The sequence below is a fragment of the Neocloeon triangulifer genome, unplaced genomic scaffold (assembly GCF_031216515.1).
Source record: "Neocloeon triangulifer isolate White Clay Creek 2 clone unplaced genomic scaffold, ASM3121651v1 ptg000020l, whole genome shotgun sequence".
NCBI classification, from domain to species: Eukaryota; Metazoa; Arthropoda; class Insecta; order Ephemeroptera; family Baetidae; genus Neocloeon; species Neocloeon triangulifer.
In genome coordinates, this window is record NW_026775561.1 from 620,534 (window position 1) to 640,857 (window position 20,324).

The window sequence follows — 20,324 nt, forward strand, 5'->3', positions numbered from 1 at the left end:
TTGAATTTGAATGGAGCTGTTGAAAGAGGGCGCTGCGAGTTGCTGTGCGGACGGGAGAAGGAGAGATGCTGGCAGTCGGCCGAGTGGACTGAGCCAGTGTGCATCTGGGGCCGGGATGAGGTCGACGACATGCCCTTCACTTGGTCTCTCGACTGCTGCCTCCACACGCTGCTCGCCTTGCTCTCCACTTTGCTCGTCGCGGCCGCATCCAAAGTCTGCCGCCCCGACAAACCTTCCAGGTACACAAGAATATCAAAATAATTGTTATTTAAAAAAGAAAAAATCTATTTTATTTGCTCAAGAAGTTTTTTTTTATTATGACAGCAAAAAAACATATTTATTACAAATGAAATGTCATATTCTTTGATGCGTTGCCGCTTTTTCTCACAGCATATAAATTACACTCTATAAAAAGACACATGTTTATTGCCGCTCACGTGCTCTAATGCTTGAGGAATAACAACAGAAACTCCAGCAGTTCAATCTAGTTGTTCACCTTGAAAACCATGTCCATGTGTCACCGTTTTTACTCAATTTCCTGGAAGAAGATTTTTAATTTATTTTGGGCATTTCCATGAAATCAGAAGTTTAAAGAAAAAAAAAACAGGTTATAAAGGCATATATTTTACGCGTGAGGGAGCAAATTTTTTTCGTAATTTAATATTTGAGAAATAATATGGTTGTTATTTCAAAATTTTCTCAATAAAGGGTAAAAATTGAGCATTCATATTTTTTGAATGTTGAGAAAACTGAAAATTTAACCCTTCTAAACATTAAATGTTATTTTTATGCTACATTTTTTTCCTCCACCTGCAAAAATTCAGAAGGGAAAATCATCCTCAAAATTGGACTTTTTCACTAAAAATGATCAAATATCGCTTATAATTATAAGTTATAAGTGACCTTGAACTTTGACCGAGCTTTAGTGTCAGGAGAAAAGTTGTTAGGCCTGAAAAATTGAGTGCAGAGAAGAAATTTTTATCACTCTAGCATTCGTCGTTGCAACACAAGTTAAATTTTTTTCCAAATTCCAAAATATCGGAGAAATCCAAATTTGGGCACAAAATTCAATTTTAAAATCTCAAGATTATGGGTTTCCTGAATCGAATTCCTCTTGATGGATAATCATGGAAATGCCTCTTTTTAACATTTTTTGAATCAATAATTTTCTTGTTTCGTCCGCAGATGGTCGAAGTCGCGGCTGGTTTTGGCGTGCGAGTGTTGCCGAAGCGGCGCCGTGTTGACGGGGGTGCTGGTGGGGGTGGTGGAGGCGAGCGAGGCGATCGTCCTGGCCTTCGGTCCGCACCCTTCTTGGGCCGCGAACCTGGCCCTGGTCGGCTCTCCCCTCGCCACGCTCGCCCTTTTTTCCGCCGCCACGTTCTGCGTCCCAACCTGCAACTCTAAAACCAGAGGTTTGTCTTTTCAGATAATCAGAAATTTGGTTGAATGAAAAAAAGCAACAAAGAAATATAATCAAGAATTACGTTTCTCAATTCATAATTTAGTTCGTTTCGTTCCACATTCACTATCTAATAATTTCCACATTTCCAACATCAAATTTACAATCTTCATTTTAAGTTGTTAATTTTTATGGTATAAATTTCATTATTGCAAAACAATTTACAGTAAAATCTGTGAATTTTGTTAAAGGCAGAGTTGTCTCTTTGCAAATTAAGGAAAAGTTTCATAAAATTTGGATTTGTGATTTAGTAGAAATGTTGATTATTTGAGAATGAATTTTAAAGAATTTTTGTAATGTTGAAATTTAGAATTAAAAAAAAAACTCCCAGGAAAACCTGATTTCTTTATTTGCGTCTCATTGACACCTGCCTATGCAAAATTCCACCGGTCAAAATCACTTTCACTTATTCCGAGAGGATCGAGCGCCAGCCGAACGCCAAAGTGACACTTTTATGCACTCGCCATAAACCCACTTCTTAATTAACTCTCCACATTGAATAAATTTTCTAATTTTTTTTATACGTTTTCCTGGTTTAATTTTGAATTTCGCAGTGCTGGTGTTGTGCGTGTGGTTGGGCAACGCGGCGGCCAGGGGCGTCCAGCTGCACGGGCTGCTGTCCGAGCAGGGGTTGTCCGCGATCCGCCACGTGCGCGCCGCCACAGCATCCCTCGCCACCCTCGTCTTTTGCACCCTCGCCGCCCTCGAAACCACCCTCGTCCTCAACCAGGCAAGTTCTAAATTAAAAATAAATCAAAGGAAGCAATTCGAGTGATTTTGCTATGGAAATTTCCATTGAATGAGGAAGAAAATTGCATCCCTTAGTTACGGGTTGAAGGGTAATTTATTAATTTCTTTATAAAATGTTTTTTGTTGAAATATATTATAATTGATGATATTTAATAATAATATTTTTCAACTATAAATTAAACATTAAATTTTATTATAATTTCAAGTACATATTATTTAATTCAGAGTATACTTGTATATAATTTTTTTATATATATTTGCATCTCATTGTCGAGGAACTTAATTTTTTTGTCTTAATTGGGGTGATTTGGTGAAATTTTTATCAATTTTGGCCACGTCAATGTTGACAGTAAAATTTATTTAGAAAATTCTCATGAGATGCAATTAAAAAAAAATCCAGTTTTTTAAAAATTTCTCCTTGGAAATGAAAAATAAAAACCAATGCTAACATCTATAGAAATAGTTTCTATGTAAATTAATTTTTTAAATAATTTTTTATATTAGCATTTATAATTAATTATAAATCAAAACTTTCTTGGGAAAGCTTAAACAAAATTTCATGTATTTTTATTACTATGGAGACATTATTGTGAGTGAATTAATTTCGTAATTAAGTAAGTTTCCACGTAGGACGTGTTTTAATTGCCACTTAAAAGTCGGTGTTGACATTTTTGGCCGCGGCGCTATTTCGTTTCAATCGCATTAAAGCAAATTTTACGGCCGTCTCGGCACTTGTTATTGAAGCGGACGTGCAGCGTTTTGGGCTTCCGGGGTTCGGCAGGACCCCCTCTCGTTAATAAACACCCATCAGAGGCCTGTGCGCTTGTTTTGTCATTCCTCGCTTCAAATTGATTCAAACTAAATGTTGACTGGTGTTTAAATGAAAATAAAAAAAACTTGAATTTTCGTCTCTTTTTGTGAGGCGTGACTCAACAGGAAAAATGCCAAATGGTCTCTCTACTCTTGACTTAGAATTAACCACGCTTCTCGTCGTGATGCTATCAATGAGCCACAATTCATTTCGCGCGACCGCCGAGCGCGGTGACATAACCGCAGCTGCAGAACAAAACTCTCTGTCTGTGTCCCAAAACTTTGCAACGTTTCCTCTGCAAAACCGCATCAATCGTCGTAAAGGAATTAAGGAGGGGCTAAAAAACGGCCAGATTAATATTTAAATAATGTTTAAATTAGCTCATTATTTGTGTGCAGATTTAATTTCAGAAAAAAAATTAATTAATCAGGAGAACTGAATTTTTTTTTAATTAAAATTGTTTCTTAAGTGAATGTTCTAAAATTATTTTCTAACAATTGACTTGGTCAAATTTGATAAAAATTTCTTTAAATTATATCATTCCAATGAACTTGGTAAAATGAATAAAATAAAATTACATTGATCCTCTCTGTAAACTTTTTCCTCAGTTAAAATAAAAAAGCTGCCTTTTTATTACCAAAAAATATGCTTTCAAACATATTCCAGTTGGTTTTCTGTTTATGAAAATTAGCAAATTTTTTATTTTCAATTTTATTTTGTCAAAAAATATCAATTTAAGATTTGTAATTAGCATTTTGGCAAGGAGAGCAGCTAACGAAAAGTGAGAGTCGATTGGATTTTGCATGATCTTCATATTTGACTTGAAAAAATTGAAACGTTTTGGAGACTCTCGGAGCGACCGCCGCGATATTTATTTTCTCGCGCGCGGTCACAGCCGCAGTGTGTTATAAACACACACGTTTCAAACACATTTGCAAGATTTACGATGCGCATATTCATCATCTCTCTATGTGTAAAGTTGAGAAACTTTTTTGCAATTTGCCGCTATTTTTAGAAAGAAAAAAATTTATTTCAACAGTCAATTTGAGAATTTATTAAAATTATAAAAAATAAAGATAATTTTTTATTTTATCACTTTTTTGGATCAGTAAATTCTTCTTCAGTTAATAATCAGTCTTAATTTTATCTTGTTTATCAGAAATATTCACCGTGATGAGAAAAAATTAACAACTAATTAAGTTTGCCTGGTTTAAAATGATTTTTTTTCTTCTGCAGCGATTGCGGTCGGCCGAGTACAAGCGGGCGGCTGTGGAGGCCAAGGAGGGGGAGGAGGGGGAGCACGTGTACGGCCACTCGACGGCCAGTTTGGCGTCGCAGGCCACGTTCTGGTGGTTGACGCCGCTGCTGTGCAAGGGCGCCGAAAAGCCGCTCGAGCTCTCCGACCTGGGCAAACTGCCCAAGGAGGAAAGCACCGAAGCCTCCTTCAGCAAATTCAACCTCATCTACAATCAGCAAAATCAGGTACCAAAAACATAATATTTAAATGCAGCCATTTGAAGCCATTTTACACAATTTTACATTTTGCCAATTGCAAGAGGATCTCAACAGCTGTGAATCGTGATTTTTTTTTTATAATTAAATTTGAAAACCAGAAAATTTGAGGTCCAACGCTTGAAATTGTGAGAAAACCCCGTTCAAACATTGAGAGTAGGCAATGGGCTTGGGCAAGAGTCCCAGGATAGATTTTCATTCCGCAACCTGAAAAAACAGCAAAACGCGGCGTTTTACTGAAGTTTTGTGTTCAACAGGCCGGCCTGAGCTCAAAAAGGGCCTGAAACGCGGCGTTTGAGCGGTGGTTTTTGAGTATTTAGTCATTGATTAAAAATACGTCTATAGATGCCAAGAGTCCCAGGATTGACTTTCGCAGGATCCGAACGATTAAAAGATGCATAAACGCGGCGTTTTACTGAAGTTTTGTGTTAAACAGGCCGGCCTGAGCTCAAAAAGGGCCTGAAATGCGGTGTTTTAGCGGTAGTTTTTGTGTTTTTTGCTATTTACTTATACGTTTATGCCTAGAGACCCAGGATTGATTTATGTTAAGTGTTGTTATCGGTAGTTCTAATTGTAAATAGCACCATATATTGTAACGGAATATGCAAAATAGGAAATAGGGGTGGAAATGTAGTGGGGGTACCTAGCTTTTTCAATCGTTAAATTGGAAAAAAAATCTAGACTTATATGTTATATATGTTATAATTTCCTATTTTCGAGATAATCAAGCAATTCTATCTAGTTTAAAAAAACTTCAGATGACAACATTAATCAATCAGTTGTGATCAAAATTGCGGTTATTTTATAATATGACCTTTATTGGATTTTTTCCGGGAAACCCTTATTTGTCAGAAAAAAAGACATTTGAAATATAAAAATGAATATAAAAAAATTTCTAACTTTTGCATTTCTTACTTTTGAATTTCTGATATTTGAAAAACAGGTTTTCTGACAAATGCAAAATGCTGTTTTCTGACGAAAAAACTTCGGACAAATAACGGCGACTCTTTTATCCGAAACTGAAGATTAAAAAAAAATTGGGCACGCACTGTCGAAATGCACTTAAAACAAAAGGGCACTCCTTTATTGACCTGACCATTTCAAATAATGGCCCGTCAATCATCTCGATCTCTCGCGCACTGTAGATGCTTTGATAAATCACGCGTTAGAGAAAACTCTCTCTCTCTGCACCTTTTGCATGGAGAGTGTTTGTGCGTCGATTAGCTGACCCGTTTGGCGAGTCACGATTCTTCTCTCCAACGAACAAATCGGAACCTGTTTGCGCGCCACTCACAAATTGCAAAACCATATCGCATTGATTTAATTATTTTCAGGAGCAAAACGGGAGTCTGTGGCGATGCTACGCGCGCTTCTGCTGGGCCAAGTTCGCGCTCGGCGGCGTCTTCAAGTTGCTGGGCGACCTGGTCGGCCTGGCCGGACCTCTCGGGATTTCCGTCATCGTCGCCTTCGTCCAGACCGCGGACAAACGCACGCCGCAAACACAGGCGAGTAAATGTTCAGCGAAACGAGAAATTTGTGACTCATCTTTGAATCAATATCAAATAAGCTTCCCTGCGTGTTTGCACTTCCAATTCTGACCAGAAACGTGTTCGTGTCAATAATTCTAATCATTTTGCTATTTATTTTTGTATTTTAATTTGATGTAAAATTAGAAATCAAAAGTTTTTATAGATAAATGTAACAAATTTGTGCAGAATTTGTGATAAGTGATAAGAACAAAAACTTAGTCAACCGAGGCTCACTGCGGCGGATGGGGTCTTTTTGATCTCGGAAGTTTTAGCAAAATTTTTGCTAGTGGTGATGCCTTTTTGTCCAACAATCTCTTTTTCTTAAATAATTGTTTTTCAAAAATTGAATGTAAACAATGTATTTGTAACAATGTGGACAAATAAACAACAATAATAACAAATTTTTTTTGTATAATAATTCGATACTTTTAATAGACCTTTTTCATTAAGGCAACAATGGGATTCGCAGGCACAAAAACAGCACTTTTTGGAGGTGTCAAAACGCGACGTTCCGTGCTTCCCGACGTCTTTCTCAGGTCAGTGGTCACCAAATCGCAAAAATCTGGGCATTTTCGGCATCCTCATGAAACGAGCTTTCCGCCGGTGTGCCGTTTTTCGCTCCGAACAGTCGCGTTCTTTTCAAAGCTCGGAGATACGACCAAGAATTTTTTCAAAATTTGACCGTTTTCAAACGCAAATTTATCCCAGAATTCTAAATTGACACGCAATAAAATGCACACCGTTGTAAAGCTCGTTTCTTCTAGATTCAGAATCCTGAAGCGCGCACCATTCCTTTGAGTTTGCCCTATCTCTTTTTGTCCGAGAAGCACCCCTCCTCCGGCCCTTTTTGCGTCAATTTTGATTGTTGATTGCGACTCGGTTGAACCCTGACCCGGGCCACGTCAGGTCAAAAATATATTATGAAAAATTAATGAAAATCAATAAAAAATTGGAAAATAAAAGTTAAAGAGTTGCTTGAAATAACTATTTCAATGCCATAATTTATTTCACACGGACGCCTGAGATATAAAAGGGTTTGTGAGGAGTGCTCCCATTGAGGGGCCTTAATGTGTCCGAAATAATTGTGTCCGAAAGTTTTTTCTGGAATTTGTCCGAAAACTTTCATCCGAAAATTTGATCCGAAGTTAAAAATATAATATGTCCGAAAAACTTTTATCCGAACCATAATTTGTCCGAATATCTTTCCTCCGAATCTTAATTTTTCCGAAAAAACTTTCTCCGAAGTAATACTGTAGTTAGTCTCCCTTAAAAGCACCAGAAACATGCGCACTCCTTTCCGCGCACTCCCACCTGCTCCCTGGCCAGCCGCTGGTTATGGGTTGGTTATGGGTTTGTTTTGTGTTGGTTTGAGGTGAGTGAGACTGTAAATACAAAATGTCCAAAAACATAAAAAGGAAGTTCTTCTTCACAATGTATTCCTGCTGCATATCAACAGATCAGTGAAAACCCCGAAGTCGACAACAAAGTACCTGTAGTGCTCCAAATATCCTTCATGTACAGCGAGAGGCAAAAAGGTTGATGATGGTGAACCGCAGTGCTATCGATTAGACACAACCACAAGCATAGGACTAATAACAGCTTAGAGTCTTTCCACAAAAAGCTAATAGGGATTGTGAAGACTGCCCATCCAGGAATTTGGCCATACATTGCGGCACTGAAGGCATTGACAATGAAAGCACTCTCTGATTTGGAATCATTAAACGTTGCCTGCAAGGACAAGAAAACTTAAATACTTTCACCAAGACAGATTCATCAAGGAACAAACAAACAGACTTGCTGACGGGAGCATTAGCATCAGGCTTTTCCTGGAGAGGATTTCATACAGAATGTACGATCCTTTGAGGGTTGCAGAAAGACAGGAATTTATATCTATTTATTTATATATAACTTAAACATTTTTTTAATTTTAACAAAACCCAGTCCAACATCAGAGGTCAAAGCGGCGTCAGGACAACCAGCACGACTCTGACTCGGACTAGAGACCCTTGAACCTCGACTGAATCTGGAACTCTGTGACAAACGTTATTTTTAACGGGCTGTGAATTAAATAAATAAGAATACTATACATTACCATACTACTCAATTTCGGACAGTTTCATTTCGGATGAACCATTTTTCGGAGAAAAAAAATTCGGATGAAGTATTTTCGGAGAAAATTTTGAAAAAATTCGGACAAAAATATTTCGGACACATTATTTTCGGACACTTTATTTTTCCGGATTCGGACACAATTATTTCGGACATATTATGGGCCCCCCTCCCATTTCAATTGTGATTTTTTTAGAAAGAAAAACTTAATACAAAAGTTGTAGCTAAAGACATGTTCTTTCTTTTTGCAATAGTATATGTGTCTGTAAAAAAATTTTATAATTGAGTAAAAATTGAAGGAAATAAAAATTTAACTTTTTAGACACGAAGAAAATTTTTAAGATTTTTTTGAAGATAGCCAATCGATTCAGCATGTCTTCATTAGTCTATGACCAAATGTTCGTAAATAAATTCGCAACACTGACAAAGTTATTGCAAAAATATTCAAAAGGGTCGTGTCTCTGTTTTTAAATGAAAGAGGTGCTGGCAATCATTTTGCAATAACTTTGTAAGTGTTGCGAATTTATTCACGAAAATTTAGCCATAGACTAATGAAGACATGCTGAATCGATTGGCTATCTTCAAAAAAATCTTAAAAATTTTCTTCGTGTCTAAAAAGTTAAAATTTTATTTTCTTCAATTTTTACTTAATTATAAAAATTTTTTACAGTCACATATACTATTGCAAAAAGAAAGAACATGTCTTTAGCTACAACTTTTGTATTAAGTTTTTCTTTCTAAAAAAATCACAATTGAAATGGGAGCACTCCTCACAAACCCTTTTATATCTCGGGCGTCCGTGTGAAATAAATTATGGCATTGAAATAGTTATTTCAAGCAACTCTTTAACTTTTATTTTCCAATTTTTTATTGATTTTCATTAATTTTTCATAATATATTTTTGACCTGACTTGGCCCGGGTCAGGGTTCAACCGAGTCGCAACCAACAATCAAAATTGACGCAAAAAGGGCCGGAGGAGGGGTGCTTCTCGGACAAAAAGAGATAGGGCAAACTCAAAGGAATGGTGCGCGCTTCAGGATTCTGAATCTAGAAGAAACGAGCTTTACAACGGTGTGCATTTTATTGCGTGTCAATTTAGATTTCTGGGATAAATTTGCGTTTAAAAACGGTCAAATTTTGAAAAAAATTCTTGGTCGTATCTCCGAGCTTTGAAAAGAACGCGACTGTTCGGAGCGAAAAACGGCACACCGGCGGAAAGCTCGTTTCATGAGGATGCCGAAAATGCCCAGATTTTTGCGATTTGGTGACCACTGACCTGAGAAAGACGTCGGGAAGCACGGAACGTCGCGTTTTGACACCTCCAAAAAGTGCTGTTTTTGTGCCTGCGAATCCCATTGTTGCCTTAATGAAAAAGGTCTATTCTTCAACGGGGGGAACTTTGAAATGTACGAACTTATTTTGTGTCTTTCTCTTGAAAAATAAGGAAAATTTGTGAGATTGCAAATATTGTATTTTGTCGACAGTATTTGACGTTGGCCGAGTTGTTTGCCAACGGCTACGTGATGGGTTTCGTCGTGCTGGTGGCGTCGCTGGCCCAGGGCACCTTTTCGCAGGCGTCCACGCACCTCGTCAACGTCGAGGGCATTCACCTCAAGGCCGCGCTCCAGGTATTGTTCCATTCAACCCGCAAATTTCAAATCGATTTGCAAACGTTCTTTTCTTCAAAGACATTTTTCATTAATCAATTCACAAGAAATTTAAATAACAATTTAAAAAATTGTTAAAATCGTAATTATTCCGCAATTTAAATCTTCATGGAATATAATTATGAAAAAAATGTAACGGAGCGTTTCCGAGTGAATTTAAAGGGCGATTGGACGATTTTGGACTAAGCAGAACCTGTGTATGATTTTTATACATGTTTGAGAGGGTGCCAAGGGGTGTCCACACACAAATTTTCAGACCTCTAAAAAGGGGCGTTACCCAAAATTTCGGGACGTAAAAAATGGGCAAAAATTATTTTTGAATTTGCTATAACTTTGAAACGGATAAAGTTATATTGACGTTCTTGACTGATCCTGATGTAACTTTTTACGCTGAACAACTTTGCTGTTGACACCAAAGTTGTAGTGTTAAGGGAAATGTCACTTTTAGGTGACCTCTGACCAAAATGTCAAATTTTGACAGGGAACGCCCCCTTCGATTTTTTTTTAGTTATAGGAAAAAATGTAGCCCGTGAAATTTTACATCACATATGTCAAAATTAGAACAAGGTTATTTTTAGTTTTCGAGTAATTAATCGTTAAATAAGAAAAAACGAGTCCGAGGAGGGTCGAAAATTTTGAGGTTATTTCAAAAATCGAAGGAAACTTTCAAAAATCGTGTCCTGTATGTTGCTTTTGCCTTAATTGAATATTTCTGATACAATGGAACATTGCTGACTTGATTTAGTTATGTTTCTGTTAATTCTTTAATTTACCTCAAAATTTTCGACCTCCTCGGACTCGTTTTTTCTTATTTAACGATTAATTACTCGAAAACTAAAAATAACCTTGTTCTAATTTTGACATATGTGATGTAAAATTTCACGGGCTACATTTTTTCCTATACCTGAAAAAAAATCGAAGGGGGCGTTCCCTGTCAAAATTTGACATTTTGGTCAGAGGTCACCTAAAAGTGACATTTCCCTTAACACTACAACTTTGGTATCAACAGCAAAGTTGTTCAGCGTAAAAAGTTACGTCAGGATCAGTCAAGAACGTCAATATAACTTTATCCGTTCCAAAGTTATAGCAAATCTAAAATAATTTTTGCCCATTTTTCACGTCCCGAAATTTTGGGTAACGCCCCTTTTTAGAGGTCTGAAAATTTGTGCGTGGACACCCCTGGGCACCCTCTCAAACATGTATAAAAATCATACACAGGTTCTGCCTAATCCAAATTCGTCCAATCGCCCTTTAAATTCACTTGGAAACGCTCAACACAAAAATTTGATTCAAGAATTTATGCTTAAATGATATAATTATACAAAATTAAATTTCCCTCAGGTCCTTTAATCAAAGCTGAGCAGATTTAATTAATTTGTGATTGGCCGCAGGCGCTGGTTTACGCCAAGTCTCTGCGCCTCGCGCCGTGGAGCTTCAAGGAGGCGGCCGAAGGCTCGGCGGCCGCCGCGGCCCTCGCCGACCCCGCCGCCGTGACCAACCTCATGTCTGAAGACGCGTACAACGTCATGTCGTGCGTGTGGATCGGTCATTACGTCTGGGCCATTCCTCTGAAGGTAACAAAAATCCATCAATGGAATTCCGCGGACACTTTTATTGCATGCAATTAAAACGAAAACGTCTCCTAATTTTGTGGTCCAGAGTTAAATTTTATATGTAGGAAAAAATGTCTTTTAACGTTTAATAAGTGCAAAATGCTCACATCTGAAAGTGAAAAGAAAATATTGATAACAATAAATCTATTTTTATAGACATTTTCACTTTTTTTGGTTCAAATTTAAAAAAAAAATAATACGTTCATTTATGAAACTTGTCTTGGTCAATCTAAGGTATAAAGTCAGCCTGAAATTCCAAACATTATTTTATAGAGGCAAAAAGTGGGGATTTTTCAAATTTTTTGTTTCCTTTAATCTCAATTATCTTGGCTTCTACTGAACAGATTTCAGTAAATTCTGAAAAATGGAATTTTATATGATGGATCCTAAATTTCTGAAATTTATTTGGTAAATTGTATTGCAAAATTTGAATTGTTACAAATTTTCCAACCTTAAAAAGGACAAAACACAACATTTTTTTAACTTCCCCTGTAGATATCTCAAAAACGAAGAGAATATGTGTTACCCAAATTTGTACACCGATGTATTTGGAATATTTTTCCTGTGTGAAGAAGTTGACACTCTCAAGGAGATGATCATGGAAATGAAGCGATCGGGCTTTTCCTTGTTGCAGAAAATTGTTTTTTGAATAAAAACAAGATCGCTTCATTTCCATTTTCCTGTGGATAAAATCAAAATATTTTTTGTCCTTCAATATCTTGTGGCGTTTTTAAAATTTCCTAAAAATTTTAATGACCTTGACTCTTATGGCTGAATTGAAGTACACTTTATTGGCTTTCAAACGGCGTCAAGTTTTTTTAAATTGCTAGAGATAATTGAGTTAAAAGAAAACACTATCTTTGCCGCAAATCGCCACTTAGAGCTCCTGTAAAATAGGCAATGCTTGGATTTCAACTAAATTTATATCTTAGGATGATTCACCACCATGCCAAGTTTCATCAAAATCCAACAACTGGTCTTAATGGTTAGGAAAAGGCCTGGAATTCTGAAAATATTACAATTTTTCTTTTTAAATCTTCACCTTTGATCAGATTTGAATGATTTTTGATCTTTCGTATTGAATTAATTTTATTTTGGTCAGATCGCGGTGATCATGTGGCTGCTGCACGGCAAGTTGGGTTGGAGCGCCGTGATCAGCGCCGCGCTGTGCATCGTGGTGATGACGCCGCTGCAGTTGTTGGTCGGCAAGAGGATGTCAGCCAACAGCAAGCACATCTCGGTAAAAACGCTCTTTTCCATTTTCTTTTCCGCTCTCCCAATTGACTCGAGTTTGTTTTTGCAGGAGGCGAGCGACGAGCGGCTCAAGAAGATGAACGAAACCATCCAGGGCATCAAGTTGATCAAGCTGTACAGCTGGGAACACGAGTTCTGCAAACGCATCCTCGGCGTCCGCGCCACCGAGCTGCGCCTCCTCGACAACGACTCGCTCTACTGGGGCGTCATGAGTAAGCGCAAAAATAATTTCAAAATTTTTATTTTAAAGTGAAACAAAATAGTTGATTTGATTATTTCATTTTGCTTCTCATCTCCGTTTTGGTTCAAAAGGTCAAAATTTTTAAAATTCACTTAAAATCGTATCAGAAAATGTAATATTCGTAAAATTTGAGCCAAAATCCAAAGTTCATTGCTTAAGAAGAATTAAAAATGTAGATATTTACAAATTTCCAACTTTCGGATTTAAACTTTGGCATGCTTTAAAAGATTTAGATTTGATCTCTTTTTTTTAAAATAATTTTCAGTGTTTCTGACGCACGCGTCTTCTGCGATGGTGACGCTGGTGACGTTCGTGGCATACCTGGCGCTGGAGGAGACGCCCCTGACGGCGGCCGACGTCTTCTCCGCCCTGGCCCTCTTCAACCAGCTGACGGTGCCGCTCTTCATCTTCCCGGTGACGGTGCCCATCGTCATCGGCGCCGTCGTCAGCACCAACAGGCTGCGCCACTTCCTCGCCCTGCCCGAGATTTCCCAGGACAAAAAGAAGAAGGACGACCCTGAGCCTGAGCCTGCCGAGATCTCTAGTCGTGTTTTCGACGCTCAAACCGCCGAGGTCAGTGACACGCCCACATTCAAAATTTAAAAGATGACCTTCTACACAGGGTCAATGACCTTTTGTGACATGTGCTTCAAATTTGAAATTTAACAATTGTTGAATCCTTATGGAAATCATTCTATGTATAGATTCTTTTTTTATATTATTGTCTGCACAAGACATTTGCAAAATCGTTTTTGAAGGTCACCGAGGTCAATGACCTTAGGTGACCTGACCTGCATGAACGATACATGGTTGGATGCAGAAAATTAAGACAAACTCTTTTTGACATTACACATTTTGTCGTATCTTTTACAGAAACTGATTTATCGCTGCCTGAAAATTAATTTATATTGCGGAAAATCGATTTTTCACTCTTTTTTTAATGTTCAATTTTTAATATAAATTCAACTGAAAAATTTATCATTCTGAGAATCAGGTATTTTGTTCTACACACTTGGGGCTACATTTTATCCTAAGCTGTGAAAAAATCTGAGGGGTGCTTTTTTGCGAAAATTGCGTGCAAAAGTGAAACTTGCTATTTAGTGACCATGACCTTTGCCTTACGCAAATGTTGTTGACAGCAAAGTTGTCAGGCATAAGAAGTTACGACTGCAAGTGAAAAAAATTTCAAAATAGAAGCACAGAAATTTGTAATTTTGTAAAAAATCTGATTTCCCTCAAAAGCATTCAATATGATTAGCTGAAAATTTTATTCCTTTGCCTGAAAAAGGTGAAATTCCTGTTTCTTTCAACAATTTAATATTGAATTTCTAAATTTTGAAAAAATAATATTTCTTCCTTGTTTATGTCACATTTCAGAGTTCAATAATCACTTTTTTCACTAGAACTTAATAATTCGCTGAAACTTTTCGCGCAAATGAAATAAATTTTCTCGTGTGTTTATTTCAGGCCGGAGTGGGTGCGGCTGCGAGCGGACTTTGTGATAGTAGCGATAGCGTGTTTGGTCCGGCCGGCTTGGACAACATCGACGAGGACGAGGAGGACGCAGAGGCGGTTTGCGGGTGGCCGGCGCCAAGGGCCGGCGGCGCCGGCGGCGCCGAGGTGCTGGTCAGCGTGGCCGCGGGCAGCGCCTTCGCGTGGCACTCGGACGCGGCGCCGTCGCTGCTCGTCGCGGACAAGATCGAGCTGCGCAGGGGCACCTTCACCCTGGTCGTGGGGCCCGTCGGCAGCGGCAAGACCTCCCTGCTCAGCGCCCTCCTCGCAGAAATGCACACCGTCGACGGCGCCGTCACCTGGCACACGTGATATCAATCTTTCTTCTCTTACAAACATAATCCCTGAAAAAGCGACCGTTTTATTTGAAACTGATATTCCTTGAAGAAAAATATGACTTGGGCTTTGTTCCATTATTTAATTGGAGTAAAGAAATGCAAGTTTTCGCATTTGATAAAATACTAGGAGAGAAATTATAAAGAAGTATTGGCATTAAAAAAAAATGGTTTCCGAAAAGAAATTATTTTGCTAATTTATTTTAACTGAATATTTTAAAAGTAAAAACCTAGAATAGAGTATAAAAAAGCAGCATTTTGTTGGAAATAATATCAATCAAATCTTTCTGAAGTTGAAATGAAAATAAATCCTTTTGCTGTATTTCTTTTTGAATTCTAATTTGAATTAATAAGTTTTTTATAAGTTGGTGTGTATTTTTACCAGTTTGTTTTCAATTTGTTTTTCCAGCAAATGCGACGTGGCTTACGCGGCGCAGAAACCCTGGCTGCTGAACGCCACCCTGAGGGACAACATTCTCTTCGGGTCTCAATTCAACGCCAGAAGGTAAGTAATTAATTAATCTCTTACAAAAAACGCTAAAGGAAATATGCAAGATGAAATGAAGTAACTTTGAGTGCCCAAATCCCACATCGGCGTTCCGAGGCATTCTCTGCTGCCAAAAACCATGCTAGGCGTTCCGAGGCGTTGTCCATTGCCCATTTAGCTCGGAGGAGGCCCGAGACGGTGCTAGGTCTTTTAAGGTGATTCTTCTACGGGGTTTTGGCCAAAACTAGAAATGCTGCACTGGATTTCAAATGATTCAGATTATAAGATTTGAACTATTGTGTGTTAATGTTTCAAGTATAGAAATGATTTATTTTCGCCCCATCGCTTCTTTACAGGGGGCCAAAGTTATGTCCGAAGGTCGAAAACGGGTAAAAATCCACGTTTTTCTACCTTCTTATGCTCGTAACTTTCCATTTTGCAAAGTGAACTATATTTTTCTAGATAGCTTTCGATTCGCAAGATGTTAAAGTATCCAAAAAAAGCAAAAAAATTATAACTCTTCTGTCATTTTATCACCCTCGGAGAAATAGCATTTATAAATGGGCCAATAAAATTAAAAAATTTGATTTCTCAGGGGGTGATAAAATGACAGAAGAGACGTATGATTTTTTTTGCATTTTTTGGATACTTTAACATCTTGCGAATTGAATGCTATATAGAAAAATATAGTTCACTTTGCAAAATGGAAAGTTACGAGTATGAGAAGGTAGAAAAACGTGGATTTTTACCCGTTTTCGACCTTCGGACATTACTTTGGTCCCCTGTAAAGAAGCGATGGGGCGAAAATTAATCATTTCTACTTGAAAAATTAACACACAATAGTTCAAATCTTATAATCTGAGCCATTTCAAATCCATTGCAGCATTTCTAGTTTTGGCCAAAACCCCGTAGAAGAATCACCTTAAGCCCCGTATATTGAGTTATTTCCCCTCAAAGTCACTTCATAATATTATTTCCTTTTAGTGCAGAACAATTACAAATCTTTTGTTTCTAAATGCCTTAATATCACTCGGTGTTTTTATGTTTTTTTCATTAAAAAAATAAATCGCACAATAAAAATAATATTTCTTTAACTGAAAACAATTTTACTAAACTCCATTAGAACAAATTTTTAGGTCAACTGACCTATTGATTTTATTTTTTGTCTTAATTCTGGGGATTTAAACGTGATTTAGGGAAATTATTATCAGTTTTAATCAGACCATTTTCGAGATAAAAATTATTTTACAAAATTCTCATAAGAAACATTTTTAAATTTCAAAAATTTTCTTTCTCCGTCTCTTTGGAAATGAAATCTACAAAACAATGATGAAATGTGAAGAAAAATTGTCATCAAAATTAATCTTTTTAGCAGAAGTCTCTCCTAATTATCAAAACAAAAAATGTTTCATTTGTGAAGAAAAGACCAAAGCAGATTCGTCCGTTTTGCTAAAAATGAATAAAATCGAGACTAACGTGAAGGAAAATAATGTTTTGATGATTTTTCAGGTACTCGAAGGTGTTGGCGGCGTGCGCGCTGGAGCCGGACGTGGCGATCCTGCCGGCGGGCGACCTGACGCCGATCGGCGAAAAGGGCATCAGCCTGTCCGGGGGGCAGCGGCAGAGGGTGGCGGTGGCGCGCGCCCTCTACTCGCGCGCCTCCCTCGTGCTGCTCGACGACCCCCTGTCCGCCCTCGACGCCCACGTCGGCCAGCACGTGGTGGAGGCGGGCATGCGCCGCCTCCTGCTGCGCCGCCAGGGCCGCACCGTCCTCCTCGTCACGCACCGCCTCCAGCTCCTCCACCTCGCCGACCACATCGTCGTCATGCACCCCCACGGCGCCCTCAGGATTCAGGTCAAAAAAATAATCAAAATTTAATTCAAAACAAAATTCCAAATTTATGAAAATCAAAATTATTTGGTTTCATCAAATTGAAAATAATAATCAACAAATAATTGTGTTCTAATAATTTTGATTCAAAAAAATTTATATTTGTAAACTGTAAAAACTTGAGTAACTTTTTTGGTCATACAACGTGCTTTTTATAAAATATTGAAAATAATAAAAATTAATAAGTAAATTTTATTAAAAAATTTTTAATAAAAATACATTTTAAAAATATTCTCCAAGAAGCAAAAAACATAAATATGAAACCTTCATTTGCCGATTCAAAACAAACTCAAATAACCGTTTTTCCCATTATTTTTTTTTTTATATTAGATCCAAATTTGAAAAAAAAGTTTTATTTTTTGTGTAAAATCAAATCACAGGCAAAGTTCAAAAAAAATATCAATGATAGTTTTGTTAATTTTGAAAGTAAAAAAACGCGCTGATTGTGATTTTAGGGGTCGCTGAACGAGATCGAGCGGATGGACCCCGAGTTGGTGAGCGAGTGGCGGACGGCGATGTCGCGGCAGGACGAGCACCAAAAGGCGGCGCGGGGTCGCACGGCCCGCGAGCGCTGGCAGTTGGTGCGTCTCGTGTCGCGCATCGGCTCGCAGCTCCGCCAAAAGGTCGGCACCCCCGACGCCACCTGGCAATCTGCAGAGGAGCCACCCGTGGTGAGAGAGACAAAAATCCTTTTCGAAAATTTTTTATAAAAGGCTCAAAGGGCATCAAAATCTTTATCTAAACTTTTCCTAGTTTTTTTTTAAATGGCCTCACTTTTGGCAAGTTTTTGCCGATTTGAATGGAATTTGGCAGGTTGGTTGAGTCGACAAAAAATTTGGAAGGGTATATTTTGAAAAATTATCAAAATATTACCTGTTTTTCGGGTTGCTGTTAATTTCCAAGTTTCTAAATGCGAAATCGTCAAATAAATTCACTCAAATTTTATGCCACAAAATAATTTCAAGCAGAATAATGTTCTTGCGATCGTCCTCTTTCCATCCATGTGCCACACATATCAACCAATTTTTCAAAGGTCACGAAAGGTCACCAGGGGCCAATGAACTTTTGTGACCTAAAATCCATGTGTGATACATGGTCTGAAAGAATAAGCCAAGGCGATCATTTTTTGTCATTGTGCATTTGATCCTAACTCTAACAGGAAAAAAGTTATCGAGGTTGAAAGTAATTTTATCGCAAAAATGATACGAAAACCTCAATTTTGTGCCCTTTGATCCTGAATATCTCTAGATTTGTAAATTTAATGATCACAAATTTTTAGTATGTTTTTCATTACTAACTGTAGCACCTTTCGGCTGTTTTGGAATCTAAAAAAATCATTTCTTTGGTACTTTGATAGCAACTTAAAGAATTTTGCTACAAAAAAGTGCCCTTCAGATTTGACCTTTGACCTAGGTCACTATAGCCAAGTTTTAGAGAATCTAATTCCCTAAAAATTTGCTCAATAAACTATTGCGCTACCTGCAATAGGAGCTGAGATATTTTAGATATTCCAAAACACCTTTTAGCTTCTGTAAAATGGGCAATTTTAATAAAAGTTTCTCAAAAATTCTTTATAAATATTATGCTCCTTCGCCTTCAGAACAACTAATTACAAAATTTCATTGAAACCGGTTAACCCTAGACAAAATTATGATCAAAATATAAAATATTTAATTAACACTTAAATTGACCTTCTCAGCCGTCGTCGGTGTTTGTGCCCTTCCGACGAAGGACGTTCACCAACTCATTATCGCGGCGCCACCTTTCGCACGACTTTCCGCTGCCCATTGATGAGTGCGGCGACGAGTTCGTTGACGACTTTTCGGCGGCCAGGTCGGCGCCACCAACTGCCGACGCGTCCAGCCGACTGGGAAGGGGCTTTTCAGGTTGGCCACTCCATTTTTTGGCATTAACATGAAATTTTGAACTTTTTTTTAATATCGGCAGTGAAAAGGGCCATTTTCCGGACGGTGTCTCTGCAGGGCGGCAGCCGGAAACGCAGCAGCCGGAAGAGCCGCGGCAGTTTGCCGCAGCTGCAGCGCCAAATGTCCTCGCCCACCATGCAGCCCTCGGCCTCGATCAAGTTTGACAATTAAAAAAAAAAAAAAAAAAAAAAAAATCTGATTTTTCGCTTCTCAGGCTGAAGAACTTTGACGGTGCAGGAGGGGTCAATCGGCAGGGCAGCTTTTTCAAGAGAATCTTCACCAATGCGTCTCAGAGGTATAAATTTAATAGAATAAATTGCGGTCGTAAAAAGCGCTCGAGAAACTACGTTTTTTTATACCTTTCGTCTATGAATATCTCAAAAATTAAAAACATTTTCTTTTCATTTTTTAATATGTTGTGAAGAACTAAACAAGGCAGCTTTTGGCTATTTTCAAATTGAAAAAAATTCCTTCCTGGGGATTAATTAAATATTCAGGTTCAAAAAGGTGACCTTGACCTTTGACCGAAGACTTCAGTCACTGTTGCAAAGTTGTAGGGCGTCTCATTCCTGAAAATTTCGGTAATTAAGACAAATACGCTATTTTTTATCAGGAGCTGAGATATTTTCGACTTTCCAAATCACCTTCTAAAAAATTCCGAAATTTGAGCCCCTGTAAAATAGGCAATTTTGGTATTTTTTTTCAAATCTTAATTATTTGTCTACATATTAAAGCAACCAATCGGCCAAGTATTGTCAAAATCGGTCTGCCCCGGGCAAGGAATTTGTCTAAATAAAATAAAATGCATAATTTTAAAATAATAATGAGAAATTATTGCAGAACCGTGGCTGCGTCGGTTTCAAACGACGCCATCAATGGACCTGTGGCGGCGGCGAAAGAGAAAAACGTCTTCAGACGCCTCATTTCCTCAACCTCTTCATTCAGGTACAAAATTTTTTTTCTAAATCAAAGGCCTTGAGTACATATTGTTTTATTTTACGTTTCAAAAAATCCTTTTTTAATGTGCAAGGAATAATTATTTCCGAATTAATTTGTTTTGATGTAAAAAAGTAAAAGAATTTCACTGGCAGGTCTTCGGTTTCTGCGTCCGAGGTGGGTGGAAAGCCGGTGGTGCGCAGACTCGCCTCCTCCACCTCGGCCTTCAGCGACGACTTCAACGACGACGACGACATTGGTAAAAATTTGTATCTTAATTGAAGGCGAAATT

At 38.0% G+C, this 20,324-nt stretch overlaps 1 protein-coding gene across 1 annotated transcript in view; it reads left to right on the forward strand.

The window, feature by feature from the left end:
* The first annotated feature begins 1 nt into the window (after position 1).
* Positions 2 to 20,324, forward strand: part of LOC132204064 (ATP-binding cassette sub-family C member Sur) — a 25,609-nt gene continuing 5,286 nt past the window's right edge. Inside the window, exons 1-19 of the mRNA XM_059632304.1 lie at positions 2 to 239; positions 1,186 to 1,412; positions 2,014 to 2,189; positions 4,257 to 4,502; positions 5,867 to 6,037; positions 9,656 to 9,799; positions 11,230 to 11,412; positions 12,554 to 12,691; positions 12,755 to 12,917; positions 13,212 to 13,519; positions 14,414 to 14,766; positions 15,203 to 15,298; positions 16,790 to 17,135; positions 17,627 to 17,842; positions 18,871 to 19,057; positions 19,119 to 19,254; positions 19,311 to 19,391; positions 19,937 to 20,041; positions 20,188 to 20,291. Coding sequence (XP_059488287.1) covers positions 130 to 239; positions 1,186 to 1,412; positions 2,014 to 2,189; positions 4,257 to 4,502; positions 5,867 to 6,037; positions 9,656 to 9,799; positions 11,230 to 11,412; positions 12,554 to 12,691; positions 12,755 to 12,917; positions 13,212 to 13,519; positions 14,414 to 14,766; positions 15,203 to 15,298; positions 16,790 to 17,135; positions 17,627 to 17,842; positions 18,871 to 19,057; positions 19,119 to 19,254; positions 19,311 to 19,391; positions 19,937 to 20,041; positions 20,188 to 20,291 — 3,490 coding nt within the window. The 5' untranslated portion in view covers positions 2 to 129. The remainder of the gene's footprint in view (positions 240 to 1,185; positions 1,413 to 2,013; positions 2,190 to 4,256; positions 4,503 to 5,866; positions 6,038 to 9,655; positions 9,800 to 11,229; positions 11,413 to 12,553; positions 12,692 to 12,754; positions 12,918 to 13,211; positions 13,520 to 14,413; positions 14,767 to 15,202; positions 15,299 to 16,789; positions 17,136 to 17,626; positions 17,843 to 18,870; positions 19,058 to 19,118; positions 19,255 to 19,310; positions 19,392 to 19,936; positions 20,042 to 20,187; positions 20,292 to 20,324) is intronic.